This window comes from Neofelis nebulosa, chromosome 16 (assembly GCF_028018385.1).
Source record: "Neofelis nebulosa isolate mNeoNeb1 chromosome 16, mNeoNeb1.pri, whole genome shotgun sequence".
NCBI lineage: Eukaryota > Metazoa > Chordata > Mammalia > Carnivora > Felidae > Neofelis > Neofelis nebulosa.
Genome location: NC_080797.1, coordinates 32,385,103 through 32,405,897, shown reverse-complemented (window position 1 = coordinate 32,405,897; position 20,795 = coordinate 32,385,103). Strand labels below are relative to the sequence as shown.

General features: G+C 49.8%; 1 protein-coding gene and 1 long non-coding RNA gene across 7 annotated transcripts in view; one reads left to right on the top strand and one right to left on the bottom strand.

Annotated features, from left to right (window-relative positions):
* LOC131498196 (uncharacterized) overlaps window positions 1–6,790 on the top strand; it is a 7,245-nt gene extending 455 nt beyond the window's left edge. Inside the window, exons 1-3 of the long non-coding RNA XR_009255338.1 lie at window positions 1–5; window positions 736–902; window positions 5,832–6,790. The exon at window positions 1–5 is cut by the window's left edge and continues 455 nt beyond it. This is a non-coding gene — a long non-coding RNA (uncharacterized LOC131498196). The remainder of the gene's footprint in view (window positions 6–735; window positions 903–5,831) is intronic.
* Window positions 1–20,795, bottom strand: part of PLEKHM1 (pleckstrin homology and RUN domain containing M1) — a 50,186-nt gene that overhangs the window by 14,214 nt on the left and 15,177 nt on the right. For 5 of the 6 annotated variants that reach the window (XR_009255325.1, XM_058705194.1, XM_058705199.1 and 2 more), the window contains exons 5-7: window positions 15,577–15,988; window positions 5,494–5,764; window positions 1,848–2,768 (exon numbers count right to left, since the gene is read on the bottom strand). Coding sequence is in view for 5 of the 6 variants with exons in the window: in XM_058705194.1 (XP_058561177.1) it covers window positions 1,848–2,768; window positions 5,494–5,764; window positions 15,577–15,988 (1,604 nt within the window). In the remaining variant the exon portion in view is untranslated. The remainder of the gene's footprint in view (window positions 1–1,847; window positions 2,769–5,493; window positions 5,765–15,576; window positions 15,989–20,795) is intronic. The other variant, XM_058705195.1, reaches the window with a different exon arrangement.

Below are 20,795 nucleotides of genomic sequence, written 5' to 3'. Positions count from 1 at the left end.
GCAGGGTAGGAGCTGGGGACATGGGGCCGGCCGACAGGCAGGGAGTAGGTGGGGAGGCCAACCGGAGGCAGGACCGTCTGGACACTGCCTGGGCCAGCTTGGAGTCAGAGAGGCCAGACATCTCAAGACAGTGGTGCAGGGTCCGGCTTCAGCTCCTCTGCTGGAGGTCCCTCCACAGCGGTGGGCGGTGAGAGTCAGAGTGGGGCTCAGATCCTGAGCACATGCCTGCCTCCCACAGGGCCAGGGGAAAGAGGCCCTCTGGCCTTGGGACTAGAAGGGCTGGCTCTTCTGCCTAATAGCTGCCTCATCCTAACCTTCACTGAGGTTTTACGAGGTTCCATTTCAGTATCTATAAAATTCAGCTGCTCCTTGCTCTCCTGTGGGGGTGATGACCAAGTTTAAATGAGATGAGGCTTTGAAAGTGCCCTGTGAACCATGAAATACAGCCAGATGCCGGCGGTGGGCATCCACCCGGCCACAAAGCCATGCCTGCAGCAGGAAGGAAGCCCAAGCCCCCAGATTCAGTCTCGGCCTGAGGGCTGGCAGGTGAGAGGCACAGTGAGAGCCGCCCCCTGCCAGCATTCACACCCACTGGGGGACCCTCCTCACCAGCCCTGGGGGGCCTGGCCTCCTCCCCGAGCCCAACACCCACAGGCGGAAAGTGCAGAGCGTGAGTGTTAGGGGTTGGCGGGTGTGAGGAGGGAGTGAGCAGGGACTTGAAAATGTCTTCTGCAGGAAGAAAACCGCAGACCACTTCCTTCCGGATGCCCAAAGCAGACTTTCCCCTCCGGTCCCACAGGCTCCAGCCAACAGGATGGTCCTCAAACCACCTGCAGCCGCGTCTCCTGCTAGGGCACCCTGCGGCAGGGCAAAATCCTCACAGTCCCCCTGGAGAACCGAAGGTGATGGAAACAGGGGTCTGGGTCAGGGAGAAGAGCTAAAAATGGAACGTGAGCCATGGAATATCTCACAGCCTTGAAAAGCAATGGGGTGGAGAGGCCCTGCGGGGACACAGCCAGAGCGAGGCTCTAGGACCGTCAAGGTCCTCATCTGGCTTCACCACAGGACAGGTTATTGTTAGGACTAAATTAAATAATCCAAATAAAGCAGCTGGCCCGGTGGTCCCACACAGAAGAATCAGACTTGAGGACAGTAATGATACGGCAGATGTACTGACGTAGAATAATATCCACAATACATTCCTCAGTAGAACAAAACCAAGTTGCAGAACAATATATACAGCTGTGCTGGCCCGTACGGTGGCCACAAGCCACAGGCGCCCATTTTAATTTAAATACCTTTAAGTTAAACTGAAAATTTGGTTCCTTAGTCACACTAGCCACATTTGAAGTACTCAGGGGCCACAGGTGGCTTGTAGTTACCATATTAGACAACACAGATCTAGGATATTTTCACCATCGGAGAATGTTCTATTGCACAGCATTCAGTAGGATGAGCCCATTTTTGTTAAGTGAAAAAGACTGTGTGCACTTGCAAAAGCATGCAGAAGTATCTGGAAGGGTGCCGTGCCCCTGCTCCAAAAGAATCCAATGATAGGGTGATATAATAATGAAGGGGGCGGAGAGCACAGCTCCCTGGATGGAGCTCCCTGAGCAGAGAGAGCAGCACCCGGCAGAGCTGTGCACCCACAGGTCCCAACCCTCGGCAGGGCTGCTGGCCTCGGTGGGTGCTGGGGAGGAGCAGAGGCTACGTCTGCTGCAACATCCCAGGGGTGGCATGGGGGCGCTCGTGGAGAGCCAGGAAAGGGCAGAGAGCCTAAATCGGGAGCCCCACCCGAGGCAGAGTGAGGCGGGCAGGCTGGGGGTGGCGGGACAGCAAGGGGGCACCTGCACAGAAGCAGCCCTGGGAGTCGAGGCCTTTCTCCGTGGGGATGGCCACGAGGTACCGCAGCAGGAAGCCGTTCTCCCGCGTGGCGAACTTCAGCACCTCCTGACAGTTTTCATCCAGACTCCCGCCCAGTGTCACTGCCTCCTCGGCCGTCTCCAAGTAGGACGCCAGGACCTTGCGTACCAGATCCCTCCACAGGGCGGCCTCCTCAGCATTCCCGGCCTGCAGCTTCAGGACGGCCTTGGCCGTGATGATTTTGAAGAAGGATGGGCCCCCGAGGCTCGTGTCTGGCAGGATATCTCGGATGGTCTCAACTCCGTGGCTGTCACTTAACATTTTCTCGTTGTTTCTCACTCGGAAGCATTTCAGAGACTCCAAGGATAGGGAAAAAATATAGGGCATCCAGGTCCTGTCCGTGTACAGGTACAGAAGGGATTCTTTAATAGCGTCTGGCTCGGGAACTTGGGCAGAGGACCAACAGAACTGCGTGCCCTGGAGAGTCTCGGGCTCAGTGGGTAGGTCCGGGTGGGAGGGGAGGCCACCCTGGGGGGCGTCTGGGGGGTCCTCGGGCTGCTCCGGGTACTGGATGGTCACCCACTCATCCTCCTGCTGGGGCCGGCACTTCTGTAGGGCCTCCCGCACCCGGTCCAGCCAGTCCTCGGCTTCGTCCTGGGAGGAGGCCCGCAGAGCCAGCTTCCTGCCAGAGAAGACCAGCTCGAAGCGGCCGTCGCCGTGGGCTGGCCCCACGGCCTCGCAGCGCAGCAGGGAGCAGTTCTCCACGCAGGTGCGTTCCTCGGTGTTCAGGTAGAGGCGGAACTCCAGAGGGGAGAGCTCGCAGAAGAGTTCCTTCCAGATGCCCATCGCCCCCCGCCGCTCCACGGTGCCCAGCTTCATGAGACCCCGGAATGGGTTGGACAGCCCTGGGGGCAGAAAGAGGCACTTTAGACGGCGGGCCAAGCCTCTACCTCCCGAGGCCCTGCAGCGGGTGGGGACAGGGGCTGCCGCAAGAACGCTTTAGGAGTGCCTTCATCCCATCCGCACCCTCAGCTGTTGACCTTGTTCCTGAATTTTACTGAGAAAAAAAAAAAAAGGACTAAAAAAATTACCTCCACAGAGCCCTCACTATGGCATCTGTACCCACACTCAGACTTCCCCCTTGTCACCGGGGATGAACTTCCGGCTCAGTCTGAGGCCAACTCCCCCGTCTGCACAGGGGACCCCTCCCCACCGCCCACTCAAGGACAGGGATGTCTCTCCAGCAGCCCAGCCCCCCGCCCCCCACCACGTCACTGCTTTCTCCCTTCCCTCCTGGCTCATTCCCACCAGCACACAAACACGCTGTTATTTCTGCCATCTTTAAAAATAGCTTTCTTGATGGCACTCACATCTCTAATTACCACCCTGTTCCTCTGTCCCCTTTACAGAAAACCTCGAGGAGGTGTCACAACTGTCTCTGGTTCCCCTGCTCCCGTTCCATCTTGAATCTGCTCCAGTCAGGTTTTGTCCCCTCCTTCCACTGAAACGGCACTTGGGAAGCCCCATGCCCTCCTTGTCACCAAACCCCAAGGCTAATCCTTGGTGCCAATCTGGCCTGACCCATCAGTATCTCAGGACACAGCTGAGACCCTCCTTCCCTCATGAGACACTTCCCTCACACGGCTGCTGAGGTGCCACTCTGGGTACTCCTCCGCCACGACGGGCCACTCTTCTGTCCCCCGGGCTCACTCCTCCGCCTCTCCCTGACATGTCAACATTGGAGCACCCCAGAGCTCAGTCCTGGGTCCCCTTCTCCATTGACACCCGCCTCCTACCTGATCGTGCCTACGCTCAGGGCTTTATGCCAACAACTCCCCAGCGTTTATCTCCAGCCTGAACCTCGCCCTTGAACTTCAGGTTCAGATCTCCGCCTGCGCCATGTACGGCTGATATCTAATAGGCATCTCAAAATTGACATGCCCGAAAATCAATTCCTGCCCCTCCCACTGCAAACCAGCTTTCCTCCCAACATCCCTCATCTCATAAATGGCAAACTGCATCCTTCGAGCTGCTTGGGCTAAAAACCTTTCCTTTCTGTCACACACATACACACGCAGCCCATCAGCGAATCCTGCTGGCACATCCAGAACCCTCTGCTTCTCACCACCTCGACCACTACCACACGGGCTCCGACGGCTGTCACCCCTGGCCTGGCTTATGGCAAGAGCCTGACTGGTCTCTCTCCCCTGAGGTCCTTCAACATACGAGACAGGATGACTCCCCATTTAAAGGAAGTCAGATCACGTCCCTTTGCCCCAAACCCTGTAATGACTGCCATCTCCCTCGGAGGGAAAGCTAACGTCCCTTCTGTGGCCCGCGAGGCCCTCCATCACTCCGCCCTCATCTCTAACCACCTCCTTCCCATCTCCTTGGTTTCCTGGGCATGTGCCCATGGCAGGATCTTTGCATCTGTTCCCCTGCTTGAGCCACACAGGTCGGCCCGTGCCTTCCTGCCTCTCTCCCTGCACATCTCCTCAAATGTCACCTTATCTGTGAGGGCTTCCTTGGCCACCCATATGAAATAGTATGCTCCCCCCCGTGGCACTCCCCAAGTTCTCCATAGCAATTATTATCACCAGCCCATACAATACATTTACTTGTTAATTCCCTTCTTCCCTGCCTCTTGCACTAGGATATAAGAAGTCTGTGAAGACAGGGACGTGGCTTTGCTTCCTGCTGTGTCCCCAGCACCCAGAACAGCCTGGCACAGCACAGATACTTAATAAATACCCGCTGAATGAGTGTGTGCCTGGACACCACACACCCCTCTATGCTCCCTGTTTCCTAGGGCTCTGCCAGCAACTGGGGGGTCCAAAGCACGCACAGTTCTCTCTCTCGCAGCCTGAACTAGCCTTGGAGATTTCAAATAATTGTATAGGGTCTTCCTACCCTTCAGGGAACCTGACGGCCTAGGCATGAGGCGCACTTTGTCTGGCATGGTTATATGGACTACAAGAAAAATCTAAAAGAAGCCAGTGTGGAGACCAGGGCTCTCCTAAGCTAGGCACCTGGCCGGAATCGTCTGCTGGGTCACGGCAAACAGAAAATGAAGTGAGAAAGAGACCGGCTCCAGGGCAGACTTTTCTGTTTGTGGGGGTTGTGGAGAAATTCGGTTATGGTTACCGAATGCTTTTTAGAATTGCACAGGGTGTGGAACTCGAGCTGGCCTCATTGTAAACAGCGCACAGAGGACAGCTGACAGATGGCAGAGCTGATACACCCCCACCAGAGCTGTTAAACAGACCATCGAAGACAGAGGTCTCGGGAAGGGTCACTGAAATGCCTTCCAGAGGCAGGGTTTGCTCTGAGCTACAGGCAGAACCCAGAGTCGTGTATAATCACATGACGTCGGGGGGAAAGTTTCAGTATTTCAATAGATGAAACAGGTTTGGCGGCATGATACTGTGGAGCTCTCATGAGACAATATAGCACTTTTCCTGAAACGCTTCCCTGAATTACTCAGCAAGGGTGTTCCTGATTACATTTTGGGAAGAGGTTTTGCTCGTGAGAACACACTACCCAACTGGTAATGGAAAAGAGGGCTCTGGCACTGCTCTCCGAAAGGCACTGTCCCCGCGGCAAGGTCACTGGAACCCTGCGGTCACCTACCCATCTGCCTGCGGTGCACCACCCTGAAGTTCTGGTGCTCCTGGGCCGCCGCTGCCCTGCTTGGCCGGCCTCCTGGGGAAGGCACGCAGGCTTGGTCTAAGGCCCCCGTGGAGTGGCTTTTCCTTGGCCCCTGAGAAAAATGCCGGAGGACCCCAGGCCGGGACTCCGGAGTCCCTCCGGAAGAAGCCACGGAGGGTTCTGAAGGGCTCTCTGCGGGCGGCTCCTGGGGAGGCCGGTAGAAGTCATCCTCTGAAATCCAGCTCCTGCTCTTCTAGTGGGAAGGGAGGGAAGACATAGGTGGTGTTTGAAGGCTTTTGTGTGTTTGTTTTGTTTTACAGACATCTTGATGGAGACACAATTCACCAATCATCAAAGGAACCCATTTAGAGCGCACGACTGAATAGTTTCAGTGTATTCACGGAGTTGTGCAACCAGCACCACGAAGTTCAGAACATTTTCATTCCTCCAGAAAGAAACCCCGTGCTCGGGAGCGGTCAGTTCCCATTTCCCCTCAACCGCTCCAGTTCTAGGCCACCACTAATGTACTTTCTGTTTCTAGAGATCTGTCCATTCTGTTTACATAAACAGAATCTTCATTTATGGTTTGTCTTTTTATTCATTTGTATGTATATTTATTTATTTCGGGGTGTGTGTAGGGGAGACAGCATGAGCAGGGGAGGGGGATAGACAGGCAGAGAAAGAGAGAGACAGAATCCTAAGCAGGCTCTACACTCAGTGTGGAGCCTGACGTGGGGCTCAATCTCACGAACCTGGGATCACGACCGGAGCCAAAATCAAGAGTTGAACGCTAAACTGAGCCACCAAAGTGCCCCAATATAAAAGGAATCTTATAAATGTGGTCTTTGTGTCTGCCTTCTCTCTGAACATCAGGTTTTCTAGGTCCATCCATGTTGTAGCAGGCATCAGTATTTATTACTAACTAGTATTCCAAGGTATGGATGTAGCATATTTGGTCTGTCTGCTCATCAGCTGATGGGCATCTGGGTTGTTTCTGCTTTGGGGCAGTTATGAATAATGCTGCCACGAACATTCACGTAACCATTTCTGTGTGGATGTATGTTTTCCGTTCCCTTGGGTACACGTCTATGAGTGCAACTGATGGGCCATTCGGTAACTATGCCTAACTTTCTGAGGAATTTCCAAACTCTTTCCCTAAGTGACTACACCATTTTACATTCCCACCACATATGGGGATTCCAATTTCTCCACATCCTTTCCGACGTTTTTATTATCTGTTTGATTATAGCCATCCTCACGTGTGTGAAGTACCGTCTTGTGGTTTAAACATTTTTTTTTTTTTTTTTTTTTTTTTTTTTTTTTTTTTTTTTTTTTTTTTTTTGGGACAGAGAGAGACAGAGCATGAACGGGGGAGGGACAGAGAGAGAGGGAGACACAGAATCGGAAACAGGCTCCAGGCTCTGAGCCATCAGCCCAGAGCCTGACGCGGGGCTCGAACTCACGGACCGTGAGATCGTGACCTGGCTGAAGTCGGACGCTTAACCGACTGCGCCACCCAGGCGCCCCCCGTCTTGTGGTTTAGGTGTGCAATTTTCCCAGTGTCTAAGGACAATGACACCAAGCATCTTTTCATGTGCTCAGTGGACATCAGTAGATCTTCTTTGGAGAAATGTCTATTCGAATTCTTTGCCTATTAAAAAAATTTTTTTAATGTTTATTTATTTTTGAGAGAGACAGCGAGCGAGTGGGGGGAGCAGAGAGATAGAGAGAGAGAGAGGGAGACAGAATCCGAAGCAGGCTCCAGGCTCTGAGCCGTCAGCACAGAGCCCGACGTGGGGCTCGAATTCACGAACCATGATCTGAACCGAAGTCGGAGGCTTCACCGACTGAGCCACCCCACCCAGGCTCCCCTAAGTCTCCCAATGATTTTGAGTTAATTCTTGTGTATGGTGTGAGGAAGGGGTCTACCTTTATTTTGTCGCAGGTGGACATCCCATCATCCCGGCACCAGTTATTGAAGGACTACAGTTTGTCAGCCCTGCTTATAGGGTTTGAGATGAGGGAGGCATGGGTGAGCAGGACCCAGGACCCCTTCTGTTGCTGAGACTGAAGCTGCTCACCAGTGGGACAAGTGGGGTGGGTCTGGGGTCACAGAATTGTGGGAAGGGATTTTAGCTTCCCGCCTCCCCCATTTCAAGCGCTCCCTGCCTTTCTGTGCCTAAGCATGGATGAGCAGAGGCAAGAAGAAAGCTGGCTGGACTGCCCTAAGTGGCTGTCTACACAGAGGAAGTGACTCACACGAGAGGTGGGTCCAGCCCAGCTATTTTGTTAAGTGTCACCAACCTCACCCTGAAGTTGCTATTTCCACCCTCTAAATGAGACTGCCCTCTGTGCTCCCGTAGATGCGGAAGGGGAGTAAGGCTGAGGCTGCCCTAGAGGGATTGGTTTGGACAGTTTAATCCATTCAGATGCTTTATGGCACCTTAAGCCAAGAGTGGAGAACTCTGAGTCGGGAGTATCGGGGTCTCAGAGCTGGGCTCCAGGGCTCCCTCTGAAAACCCTCGGAATTAGCAGGTGCTTCTTTCAGTCAGTGACAGGACAATGTGTCAATCAGGGTGGCTACTTGGGAAGCATTTGCAACACAAGATTCTGAACCAAGCCTGCCTGGGCCATAGAGACCCAGGGGAGCTCCCCGAGGAAAATGGGCAGGAGCCCCACAGAGCCTGGCACACACACCTGGGAAGTCCTGCGGCCTCCCAGCTCACTATTCCTTAAGACTCAGCTCAGGGGCCGTCCATCACCTCCTCTGGGAAGCTTTCCTGGCTATTCCCCAGCCTACACTCCTCCCGCGGCCTAGCTGGGTCAGGGACTCCTCGGGGCTCCCACGGCATTCTTTGCCCACCCCACCCGGCACCTCCCAAGCTGTATGCAATGGCCGCTCTTCTTTCTGCCTGGCACAGAGTTATCACAGATGAGGGAATAATTCTCGAGTATCAAACGTCTTTGGCATAAAATAACAAGGCTGGGGCAAGGGGACTGGAAGGAAGGAGACAAATGTGAATTGTGAGGTGATATATGTTCACTGGTGAGGGCTTCTCTCTCCGAGGAGGCGAGGGAGACTACCGGGAAATGTTCAGACACGGTCCAGCGGCCACAGGTCAGCCCCCAGGAAATGACACTCCAGGAAAAATCTTTTGTTCTCTTAGACAACAGACAAAACCAGTGGGAACACTGGGTCCTTGCAGCTTCTGCACACAGGCCTGGACGGAGCTCTGTAGCTGTGCCCCAGCCAGGGCCCCTGGTCACAAAGCGGGGTGTGAGGGGGGGAGCACCCCACTGTTCCCCCTCCCCCTTCCTACCACCTACCTTCCTACCTTCTGCTCATTCAAGCCCCCACAACTGGCCAGTTCCCTGGCGCTCTAACAGTGGAGGAAACCGCCACAGACCACGGGTCTAAGACATGGCAGCACCTGCCACGAGGGGCCCGAGACAGAGGAATGCCACTTTCACTGGATGAAGTCTTAGAATCCAGACTGTCCTCTGGAGTGCAACTGAGAAATCCGTTCACAGCCTCCCGGAGTCCACAAATAGAAGTCCCCTTAGCTCCCCCACTCCCGGCCCCTTTCCTTCCTGGCACTTGTCACCAGTGTAATTATGATGTGGGTAATGACTTGCCTGATCCAGTGTCTGTCCCCAAGGAGCAGGGCCCTTGTCCGTCCTGTTCCATCACCGTACCCAGTATGGTGCTTGGCCCAGAGCAGGGCCTCTGCGGTGAATGAATTTAAAATAATGTTTTTTGTTTCTTTTTTAAAGAAAGACCGAATGGCTCTCATGGTTATACGACTTGACAGTCAGAACCCTCTACCCACCCCACGCCAACAAAGTGTCAAATAAATGGCAGTGACTAAGTGACAGAAGCACAGGAAAATGAGACTCACAGGGGTGACACACGGGGTGGAGCCGGGGGTCCACCAGGTGGGCTGCACGGGAGTGCCTAGCGACTATCTACTTAGTGGAGGGATGAGTGGGTCCTGTGGGCTCTCAGCAACCTGAGTCCCCTGAGGCCTGCGGGGAGGCGGAGCCCGCCCTGGTCAGACCCACCAGCCCAGCCCATGCACTTGGCGGCCTACTTCTCAGCGTAAACTCCCAAGCTGGCATCTCGAGAGTCTCTGAGAGTTCGAGAACCATTAATTACACCTGCACTCACCCAGGTACGGTGTGCAGAGCTGACCTTACAGAAGGGAACAGACATGCTCTTCCATATCACGGACCCAATATTCGAGTCCAGAGGCAGGAATTCAAGTGAAGCAAGCAAATGGGAAAGGGAGTCACTGGGGACTGTGCTTTTGGGACAGGGTGCTGGGGGAAGGCGGAGACAAGGGTGAGGAAAAGGGGCGAGCTGGGAAAGGGTACAGGCAGATGGAATGGCAAATGGAAAAGCCTGGGGCTGAAAGGAGCCTGTGGTGGCAGAAGCTGCCGGAGGCCAGAGGAGCAACGCCCGGTGAGCCGAGGAGCTTGGGTGACAAGTTAAGCTGCCCTGTCCCATCAGCTCTGGGACCCTGGCAAGACAGGATGTTGGAGCTGAGACACAACACGAGTCTGGTCTTGGACGGGAGTGAACTCAGCTTGGTCAACGCCACTCTGTGGCATCCTGCTAGGGCGCGCAGCCCCAGACCCTAGGGGTAGCCCCCTGCTTCCAGCTCAAGCCGGGGGCTGTGGAGTCGTTCTTCTTTACCCTTCAGGGTGTTGACAGCTGTCGGCTCAAAACCTTCAGAGTCCTCTGACATTCTGGGCCCTGAAGACTCTTCAGGATAGTAAAAAATGGAGACTGTGACCCTCACTTATACAGCTACATGGCTTATACAGTCACATTCAGTCAGTGGTGCTAGTCAGTCCGCTATCTGTATGGACAAAACGTGACTTTTGACTCTTACCTCACACCATACACAAAACTCAATCCCAAGTGGATCATAAATCTAATTGCAAAAGGTAAAACAACAAAGCTTCTAGATGAAAATATAGGGGTCTTCACAGCTTTGGGTAGAGATCTTAAAAATAGACACAAGGGGCGCCTGGGTGGCGCAGTTGGTTAAGCGTCCGACTTCAGCCAGGTCACTGTCTCACGGTCCGTGAGTTTGAGCCCCGCGTCAGGCTCTGGGCTGATGGCTCGGAGCCTGGAGCCTGTTTCCGATTCTGTGTCTCCCTCTCTCTCTGCCCCTCCCCCGTTCATGCTCTGTCTCTCTCTGTCCCAAAAATAAATAAAAAACGTTGAAAAAAAATTAAAAAAAAAAAAATAGACACAAAATACATAAACCACAAACAGAGAGGCCAATAAATTGAAGAGCATTAAAACCAAGAATTTCCGCTCCACGAAAAATACCATTAAGAGATTTAAAACACAAGCCATAGGGGCACCTGGGTGGCTCAATCAGTTAAGCATCCAACTCTTGATTTTGGCTCAGGTCATGATCTCACAGTTTGTGAGTTCAAGCCCCAAGTCAGGCTTTGCACTGACAGTGTGGAGACTGCTTGGGATTCTCTCTCTTTCCCTCTCTTTTTCTTTTGCTTTTTAATGTTTATTTATTTTTGAGAGAGAGAGAGAGACAGAGTGCAAGTGGGCAAGGGGCAGAGAGAGAGAGATGGAGACACGCAATCCAAAGCAGGCTCCAGGCTCCAAGCTGTCAGCACAGAGCCCGACGCAGGGCTCGAACTCGTGAACCGTGAGATCATGACCTGAGCTTAGCCGACTGAGCCACCCAGGCATTCCTCTCTCCCTCTTTTTCTGCACGCGCATGAGCGTACACACTCTCTCTCAAAATAAATAAATAAACGTTAAAAAAACAGGCAAGCCATAGACTTGAAGAAACGTTTGCTATATGTATATGCGACATATTTTTTTCTCTAATAAAAGACATATCCATAATATGTAAAGAGCCTCTACCAATGAATCAGGAAATACACACAACTCAATTTAAGAATGAAGCAATGACTTAGAGACTTCCAAAAGCCAATAAGCAAATGAAAAGGTATCAAGATCGTCAGTCATCAGGGAAATGCAAATTAAAACCACAGTGAGGTCCCACTACACACCTATTAGAGTGGCTGAAATGAAAAAGACTGATGACCCCACTGGCTAGGATAAAGAGCAATGAAAATGCTCACATATTGCTAATGTGAGTACAAGCCAGTGCAAACACTGTTAGAAAACTGCTTGGCAGTAGGCACTAAAGGTAAACATATGCCTTCCCAATGACTGGGCAATTCCGCTCCTAGATATATACCCCCAGAAAAGAGTGCAGAGGGGTTCACCGAAATACAAATGTAAGAATGTTCACATCAGCTTTCATCATAATAGCCCAAACCTGGAAACAACCCAAATGTCTGTTAGCAGGAGAATGGATAGATGCACTGTGATATATTCTTACAATGGAATGCTACAGAACAATGGAAAAGAACAAACTATAGCCTCATGCTATATGCACAGGTGAACCACACAGACATAATGCTCAGTGAAAGAAGCAAAAGGGTATACATTGTACAGTTCCTTTCATACGAATGAAGTTGAACAATAGGAAAAATTAATCTACGGTGCTAGAAGTCGGAATAGAGGCTTCCTTTAGAGGGGAACAATGGGACAAGGCATGAGAGAGCCTTCTGGTGGGCTGGAAATGTTCTATGTTTCCATCTGGAGGGTGGTCATAGAGGGTACATCATATATAATTACTCACTGAGATGTGTAGTACTAACGATCACTTTACAGCATTCCTCAAAAACGTTCTAAAGGGGGAAATAATAGTCTTTTTTTCTGGTAAATTTTTAAAAATCTTTATTTTTGAGAGAGAGAGAGAGAGAGAGCGCGCAGGGGAGGGGCAGACAGAAAGGGAGACACAAGAATCGGAAGCAGGCTCCAGGCTCTGAGCTGTCAGCACAGAGCCCGACGCGGGGCTCGAACTCATGAACCACAGATCACGACCTGAGCTGAAGTCGGACGCTTAACCGACTGAGCCACCCAGGTGCCCGGAAATAATAGTCTTTTGAACAAATGGTGCTGGTACCACTGTACATCAATATGCAAAAGAATCGAGCTGGACCTCATCCTCATACCATATACAAAAGTCAACTCAAAATGGATCATAGATCTCAATGTAAGAGCTAAAACTATAAAATTTTTAGAAGGACACATAAATCTTTGTGACCTTGGGCTAGGAAATGGGTATAGACAGGACACCAAAAGCACAAATGGCGAAAGAAAAAAATAGGTAGATTGGACTCTATCGACATTGAAAACATTTATGCTGTAAATGTTACCACCAAGAAAGTGAAACGACAACTCACAGGATGGGAGGAAATAGTTGCTAATTATGTATTTAATAAGGGTATACAATCCAGAATATATAAAGAACTATTATAATTCAAGAATAAAAAGACAAATAATCCCATTTTAAAATGGGCCAAGGGGTGCCTGGGTAGCTCAGTGGGTTAAGCATCTGACTCTTGGTTTTGGCTCAGGTTGTGACCTCACGTTTCGTGAGTTCAAGCCCTGCATCGGGCTCTGTGCTAGCGGCAAGGAGCCTGCTTGGGACTCTCTCTCCTTCTCTCTCTGCCCCTCCCCTACTCATGCACGCACTCCCACAAAATAAATAAGTGAAAAATAAACAAAATAAAATAAAAATGGGCCAAGGTTCTGAAAAGACATTTCTCCAAAGTAGATCTACAAATGGCCAAAAGTCACACAAAAAAGATGATGCTTGACATCATTAGTCATTAAAGAAACGCAAATCAAAACCATGAGTAGATACTGCTCGTGCCCTTGGCTAGCTATAATGACAATTTTTAAAAAGACAGTAAGGACTGTTGGTGAGGATGGAATACATTGCTGGTGGGAATATAAAATGGGGCCGCTGCTTTGGAAAACAGTTTGGTAGTTCCTCAGAAGGTTAAATATAGAGTTACTATGTGACCCAGAGATCTTGCTGCTGGGTATACATCCAAGACAATCAAAAATATACCCACACAAAAACTTGTACATGAATGTTCACTGCTGTGTTATTTATATTAGCCAAAAAAATGGGGGAATAAAACAAAAGTCTATCAACGGATGAAGGACAAAATAAAATGTGACGGATTCATACAAAGGAATCTACAATGAATTATTACTCCCTGAAGCACAGATCAGGCTCCAAAAACGATGAATCCCGAAAACAGTATGTTAATTGGAAGAAGCCAGTCACCAAAGGCTGCATATTACATGATTCCATTTATGTGAAATGTCCAGAATAGCAAATCTATAGACAAAGGAAATAAGTGGTTGCCAGGGGATGAGAGGAGTGAGGCCGGAGGAGGAGGATGGGGCGTCACTGCTAATGGTAAGGGATTTCTTTTCTTTTCTTTTTTAAATGTTTTTATTTATTTTTTGAGAGAGAGATAGAGACAAAGCATCAGCAGGGGAGGAGCAGAGAGAGAGGGAGTCTGAAGCATGCTCCAGGCTCTGAGCTGTCAGCACAGAGCCCGACACGGGGCTCGAACTTGTGAACCACAGATCATGACCTGAGCTGAAGTCAAGACACTCAAACAACTGAGCCACCCAGGCGTCCCAGGGGATTTCTTTTATGGGGGATGAAAATATTTTCAAATTCGATTGTAGTGATGGCTGCACAACCTTGTGAATATACGAAAAAAAATTGGAATTATACACTTGAATTAGGTGAATTGTATGGTATATGAGTTATATCTCAATAAAGCTATTTAAAAGCGTGTGTGTGTGTGTGTGTGTGTGTGCACGCGCGTGCGCACGCACGCGTGTCCTAGTCTATTTCACGGCCATGGCCCCATCCTGAGTTACAGGATCTGGAAGGTACCGGATGAGAGATACGCACGGATGGAGCTGAAAAAGCCAGACTATATCCTAACGTGACCCCAGACAGCAGCTGGGATAAACCTGGGGTTCTGTATGTCCACGTGCGCACATGCATACAACTTCCTACCCTGGCTATTCATGACTCAAGAACAAATGTGAAATGGCAAAGAGCTCAGGTCTACAGCTTTGACAACCGCTTCACTGGGCCGATAGTTCTCAAGCCTCTGACCCGTGGCTCTGTGCAGGAGATTCCCAGGGCGGGCTTCCCTCGGGGTTATCAACAAAGGAGACTGGCCCATTCTAGAGCTGCACTGCCCAACAGAAATAGAATTCCAGCCACATGTATCTTTTTTTTTTTTTTTTTTTAATTTTTTTTTTCAACGTTTTTTATTTATTTTTGGGACAGAGAGAGGCAGAGCATGAACGGGGGAGGGGCAGAGAGAGAGGGAGACACAGAATCGGAAACAGGCTCCAGGCTCCGAGCCATCGGCCCAGAGCCCGACGCGGGGCTCGAACTCACGGACCGCGAGATCGTGACCTGGCTGAAGTCGGACGCTTAACCGACTGCGCCACCCAGGCGCCCCAACACGTATCATTTTAAATGTTCTACTAGCCACGTTTTTAAAATGTAAAAAGAAACACGTGTAATTAACTTTTATATTTAACCCAATATCAACAATATTTTCATTGTAACACGTAATTGAGAAATGATTGAGATATTTCACCTTCTGTTTTTTTCAGACTAAGCCTTCAAGATCCAGTGTTTATTTTACATAGCTCATCTCAGTTTGGACTAACCACATTTTACACGCTCATTCAACAGCCACGTGTGGCTAGTGGTTACCATATTGGATGGTGCAGTTCGAATCTGGCTCATACTGCAAGATGAGTATTCTCAAAGTCTGGTATTTGAGAAAATCTGAATTTAGTAATAACAAGAGCTGAGGAGGAAACCAAGGCTCAGTGAGGCAAAGTGCCTTGCCCGAGGCCTTGAGCTGATAAGTGGCAGTGGTTATGCGCAGGGTCTATGATCAGATGAGAATTATCTTCTCTACGGGGTCAATGTGAGAGGACAAGAGAGACCCATGGGAAGGGACTGGCACTGTGCCTGGCTCACGTCCACCGTGACAGATATGAGGGGCTAATGGAGACAAGGCAGAGACCACTCGGGGTGGCTAGCTGGGGAGACCCTGCACCAGCTGAGACATTTCCCCAAGACCTCTCCCCGAAAAGCTTGTATCACTCACCGGGCTGGTGGGTGAGGACACCCCAAGGCTCCGTGCAGCTCCGTCATCCTCCAGAGACTTCTGCTGGCCACTCCCCGGGCTGACTGCTCTGGCCGCCGCCTCTCTCACGGGACTGGAAGGCCTCTGGTCTAAAATGCTCACAGAGGGGACAGCTTTGGCAGTGCCCAACTGCAGCAAGCCCAGGGTGCCAGGTGCCTGGGGAGGCGGCTCCTGCTTGCGGTCCCCATCTTGAGTCCCAGAGGATGCTTGGGGCGGGAGGGGCTCTGCGGGCACATCAAAAGGGACGCTGGCCTCCAGGCCGGGGAGGGGGAGTGAGGCCCGCCCCGTGGGAATCTCCATTTCTCCACTCAGTCCGCTCAGTCCGTTGGTTGGCACAGAGTTTACCTGGGCTTTGCTGAATTCCGACAATACCCTAGAAGTTTTTAAACAGAGAAACCTGTGTGACAAGCTGTCAGCTAGAATGCCCAAGGCTATTGGGACAGCGGTAAGAAGGCAAAACTGCTGTCTGGGGATTTCAAAAACAAAACATCCTCGTCATCCACCCACCGTGCTCCTCTGCTTACACACAAGCCTTCCTCTGACACTCCTCACAAAGTTTCTCCCCAGCTGGGACTGAGGTAGAGTGGGCGGCCAAGGGAATTGCGGGGCCCGGGATCTCTGGTGCAAGCGCTGGTCCACCAGAGCTGGGCCGTATGTGGGGTCCCAGATGCCTCCTGTTCCCAGGACCTGCTGCCGGAGATCAGTGTACACGGGGTGCAGGAGTGTGCACGCAAGTATACATGGGGTGTGCACCTGCTCACTCTTCCAATGGTACTGGCTCTTCCTGCCCTTCAGTGGTGCTTCAGGGACTACGGGGAGCCAGTGTTACTGTCTTTATGTACACACGCACACGCACGCACATAAAAACTACTCTGGGCCTTCTAAAATGTGCACTGGCTAGTGGCTGCTCCCCTTCTCCTGAGGCTTCTGAGAATCCACATTCTGTTTCTGAACTAGAACTATTGGCTGTCTCCTCCTTTGTTTATGAACCAATAGAGTATGTCATGGGCGAATACAGATTCATACAACAACAGAGCTATCCGGGGCCCAAGAGATTGCCCATATCTGCCCTAATGGTTTAGACTGAGTCAGAAGACGTGCCAAACTCCCCTTAATGTGGGCTCATTTCCATAAGGATTTTAGAACTCAAGTTTTTACCTTAATGTCTTCTGGCTGAGCTGTGTGCTCTTATCTACATCATAACCCCAAACAACATTTCAAGACATGCTAGTCAAACATTGGTGAACAACCCATACATTTATGGGCAACTGATTTGCAGCCCAAGACATTTCAGTGGGGAAAGAATAGTCTGTTCAACAAATGGTGCTGGGATAAGCAAACAGTCCCATGCAAAAGAAGAAAGTTGGACCCCTACCTCACACCATATAAAAAATGAACTCAAAATGGATCAAAGACCTAAAAGTAAGAGCTAAAACTATAAAACTTTTAGAAGGAAACAGGTATAAATCTTCGGATCAGGCAATGGTTTCTTATATGACAGCCAACAAATAAGTAAACAATAAAAAATAGGTATGCTGGACTTTATCAACACTAAAAGCTTTTGTGCTTCAAAAGGATACTATCAAGAAAGTAAAAAGACAACCCATAGAACAGGAAAAAAATCTGCATATCTTATATCCAAGTATTATCATATATCTGATAAGGGTCTAGTATCCAGAATATAGAGAGCTCTTACAATTCAATAATATTAGAACAAATAATCTGACTGAAAAATGGGCAAAGGTTTACAGAGACATTTCTCTAAAGGCATACAAAGGGAAAGTACATGAAAAGTTGCTCAATATCATTAGACGGTAGTGAAATACAAATCAAAACTGTAATAAGATACTACTTTATGCCTACTAAGATGCCTATAACAAAAAAGACAGAGGGGCACCTGGGTGGTTCAATCAGTTAAGCATCCGACTTCGGCTCAGGTCATGATCTCACGGTTTGTGGGTTCGAGCCCTGTGTCAGGCTCTGTGCTGACAGCTCGGAGCCTGGAGACTGCTTCAGATTCTGTGTCTCCCTCTCTTTCTGCCTCTCCCCAACTCATGCTCTGTCTCTCTCTCTCTGTCTCTCTCTAAAATAATAAACATTAAAAAATTTAAAAAAATTAAAAAGACAGAGAATAACAAGTGTTGGCAAAGGTGTAGAGAAAATGGAACTCCTACACGCTGCTGGCGGAAATGTGAAATGGTGCAGCTTCTGTGGAGAACAGTTTGGTAGTTCCTTAAAAGTTAAACATAGAGTTACCATATGAGTCAGCAATCCAACTCATGGGTATATACCCAAGAGAATTAAAAGACAATGTCTGCACAAAAACCTGTACATGAGTGTTCACAGCAATATTATTCATAGTAGCCAAAAAGTAGGAATAGAACGAATGTCCACTAACTGAAAAGATAAAACAAATTGTGGTGTATTCACACAATGGAATATTATTCAGCCATGACCCATGCTACAACACGGATGAACCTTGAAAACCTACTAAGTGAAGGAAGGAGGTCACAAAAAGCCACATAGTGTATGATTCCATTGGTATTAAATGTCCAGAATAGGTAAATCCATAGCTAGTGGGTAAGGGGTTTCCTTAAAGGGTGATGGAAGTGTTCTCGAATGACATCACAGTGATATGGTACAACCTTGTGAATATACCTAAAGGCCACTGAATTGGACACTTCAAAATGGTGACTTTTATGGTATGTGAATCCTATCTCAACAAACAAGTAGGTGGAAGGTGTCACTGTGTTGTCCGAACAGTCACGGGGGTTGGGGGGAAGGCGGGTGCTGATTCTTGCTCTCGGCCCCACTCTAAAAACAGACCGATGAGAACCCAAGAGTGTGGTTTGCAGTGTCAGGCACTGAGGCGCTAACAGGTTCTGGAAACAGAGGGGTAGTTTCCGCAGCTAGAGAAGGAGGGACATTTATTTATTTTATTTTATTTAAAAAAAATTTTTTTTTTCAACGTTTTTTATTTATTTTTGGGACAGAGAGAGACAGAGCATGAACGGGGGAGGGGCAGAGAGAGAGGGAGACACAGAATCGGAAACAGGCTCCAGGCTCCGAGCTGTCAGCACAGAGCCCGACGCGGGGCTCAAACTCACGGACCGCGAGATTGTGACCTGGCTGAAGTCGGCCGCTTAACCGACTGCGCCACCCAGGCGCCCCAAGAAGGAGGGACATTTAAAAAGCGACTGCAGGGGCGCCTGGGTGGCTCAGTCGGTCGAGCGTCCGACTTCAGCTCAGGCCATGAACTCGTGGTTCGTGAGTTCAAACCCTGCATCGGGCTCCGTGCTGACAGCTCAGAGGCTGGAGCCTCCTTTGGGTTCTGTGTCTCCCTCTCTCTCTGCCCCTCCCCTGTCCGCGCTCTGTCTCTCTCTCAAAAAGAAATAAACAATAAAAAACATTTAAAAAGTCAAAAACCAAAAACCAATTGCATGCGTCCAAACCGCTGTGACAGAACAGAGCCCCTTTCTGAAATGAACTAGGGAGGCAGACTTTTGACAAATGTCCCCTGTGAGGTTCCAGCTCCTCATGGAGTCCCAAGAGGTGGTACGGTGACTAAGAGCCGGGCTCTTGGTTGGCTTTGGTTGGCACACTGCTGTGGCCCCACAATAGGTTCCTAAAGTTCACGGACTTCATTCCTTTACCCGTATAACCGGCATGGTAACAGCACCCGCCTATGACTGTGTTCAAGGCTGAATGAGATCATATAGGTAAAATGCTTATAGAGTGTCTGGCACAAAGTAAGTACTCAATAAACATTAACCTCAATAAACAAACCTCAGTTTGTCACTGGTTGTTCTTTTTTTTTTTTTTTTTTAATTTTTTTTTTCCAACGTTTTTTATTTATTTTTGGGACAGAGAGAGACAGAGCATGAACAGGGGAGGGGCAGAGAGAGAGGGAGACACAGAATCGGAAACAGGCTCCAGGCTCCGAGCCATCAGCCCAGAGCCTGACGCGGGGCTCGAACTCACGGACCGCGAGATCGTGACCTGGCTGAAGTCGGACGCTTAACCGACTGCGCCACCCAGGTGCCCCTGTCACTGGTTGTTCTTATCGCCACTGGTAAGACTGCTTAGCCTCTACACACATGGCTATAAAAATGTAAGGAAAGAAAATTATGGAAATATTCACCAGCATTACCGAAATGGTTACCAATTATAAATGAACCCTCATCTGTAAGACACATTTTAATGATGGAGTGGAATGGGTGTGGGAATAAACACCACCCGACAGCAAGAAGCTTGTGTTCTTGCTGGAAATTAGAGTTTCCACCAAATCAACACCACAGTCAAGATGAAATCAAGTTCACAAGAGTCTCACCAGGATCAGAGCTGGTCGGCAGGACCCAGAGAGAATAAGAGACATGCACATCAAGTGGGAAAAAGTGCGAGAGATGAGGTTTTGAAGGAAAAGTGAAAGAAAGAGAATTTTCAAAACTTTTGAAGAAAATGCAACATAGGGCTGAAACGCTCCGGTCCTTCCACTTCTGTCCAGCTCAGGGCAGCGTTTTTCAAAAACTGCCTGTTCAAAAATTCTAGAAGTTTGTGCTTTCATTTAGAAGACAGTCTGAAAACATATACGTATTATATACATACGTATATTGTGCGTACACAGAGGCGTAGGTGTGGAATAAAAGCATGGGCTGGAGAATCGGCATGACCACCCCATAAAGTGCCCCCCGCCAAGCGATTCTGAGCCTGCGCTTTTCCTGAGCACGTGGACTAGCGTGCTGGGGTCCACGGCACCACCTGGCGGTCAGGGGTGCTCATGAAAGTACAGGAGGGGGCTGCATGTGCAAAGAATCATTTCCCCCAAGAGAAGGCCTCATGATAACGACCTCTGACAAATATCATCAAGCACAGATCTGCAGCTGTGTATACACAGACAAGTAGTGCGAGAACTGACATCACAGGGACCCCCAGTAGTAAAATGATAATGACACCACCTATGGAGCACTCACCCTGTGATTGGCACTGCTCTAAGCGCTTTGCATACCTTAACTCACTTCCTAGCATTCTTATCCCCATTTTGCAGATGAGGACATCAAGATCAGAAAGGTTGAGTAACTTGCCCGGGGTCGCAAAGCTGGTTAATGGAAGACTCCAGCAGTCTGGCTCCTGAGTCCACACTCCTAACCACCGGCCCCTAGCTGTGCTTCTCAGTGATCAGT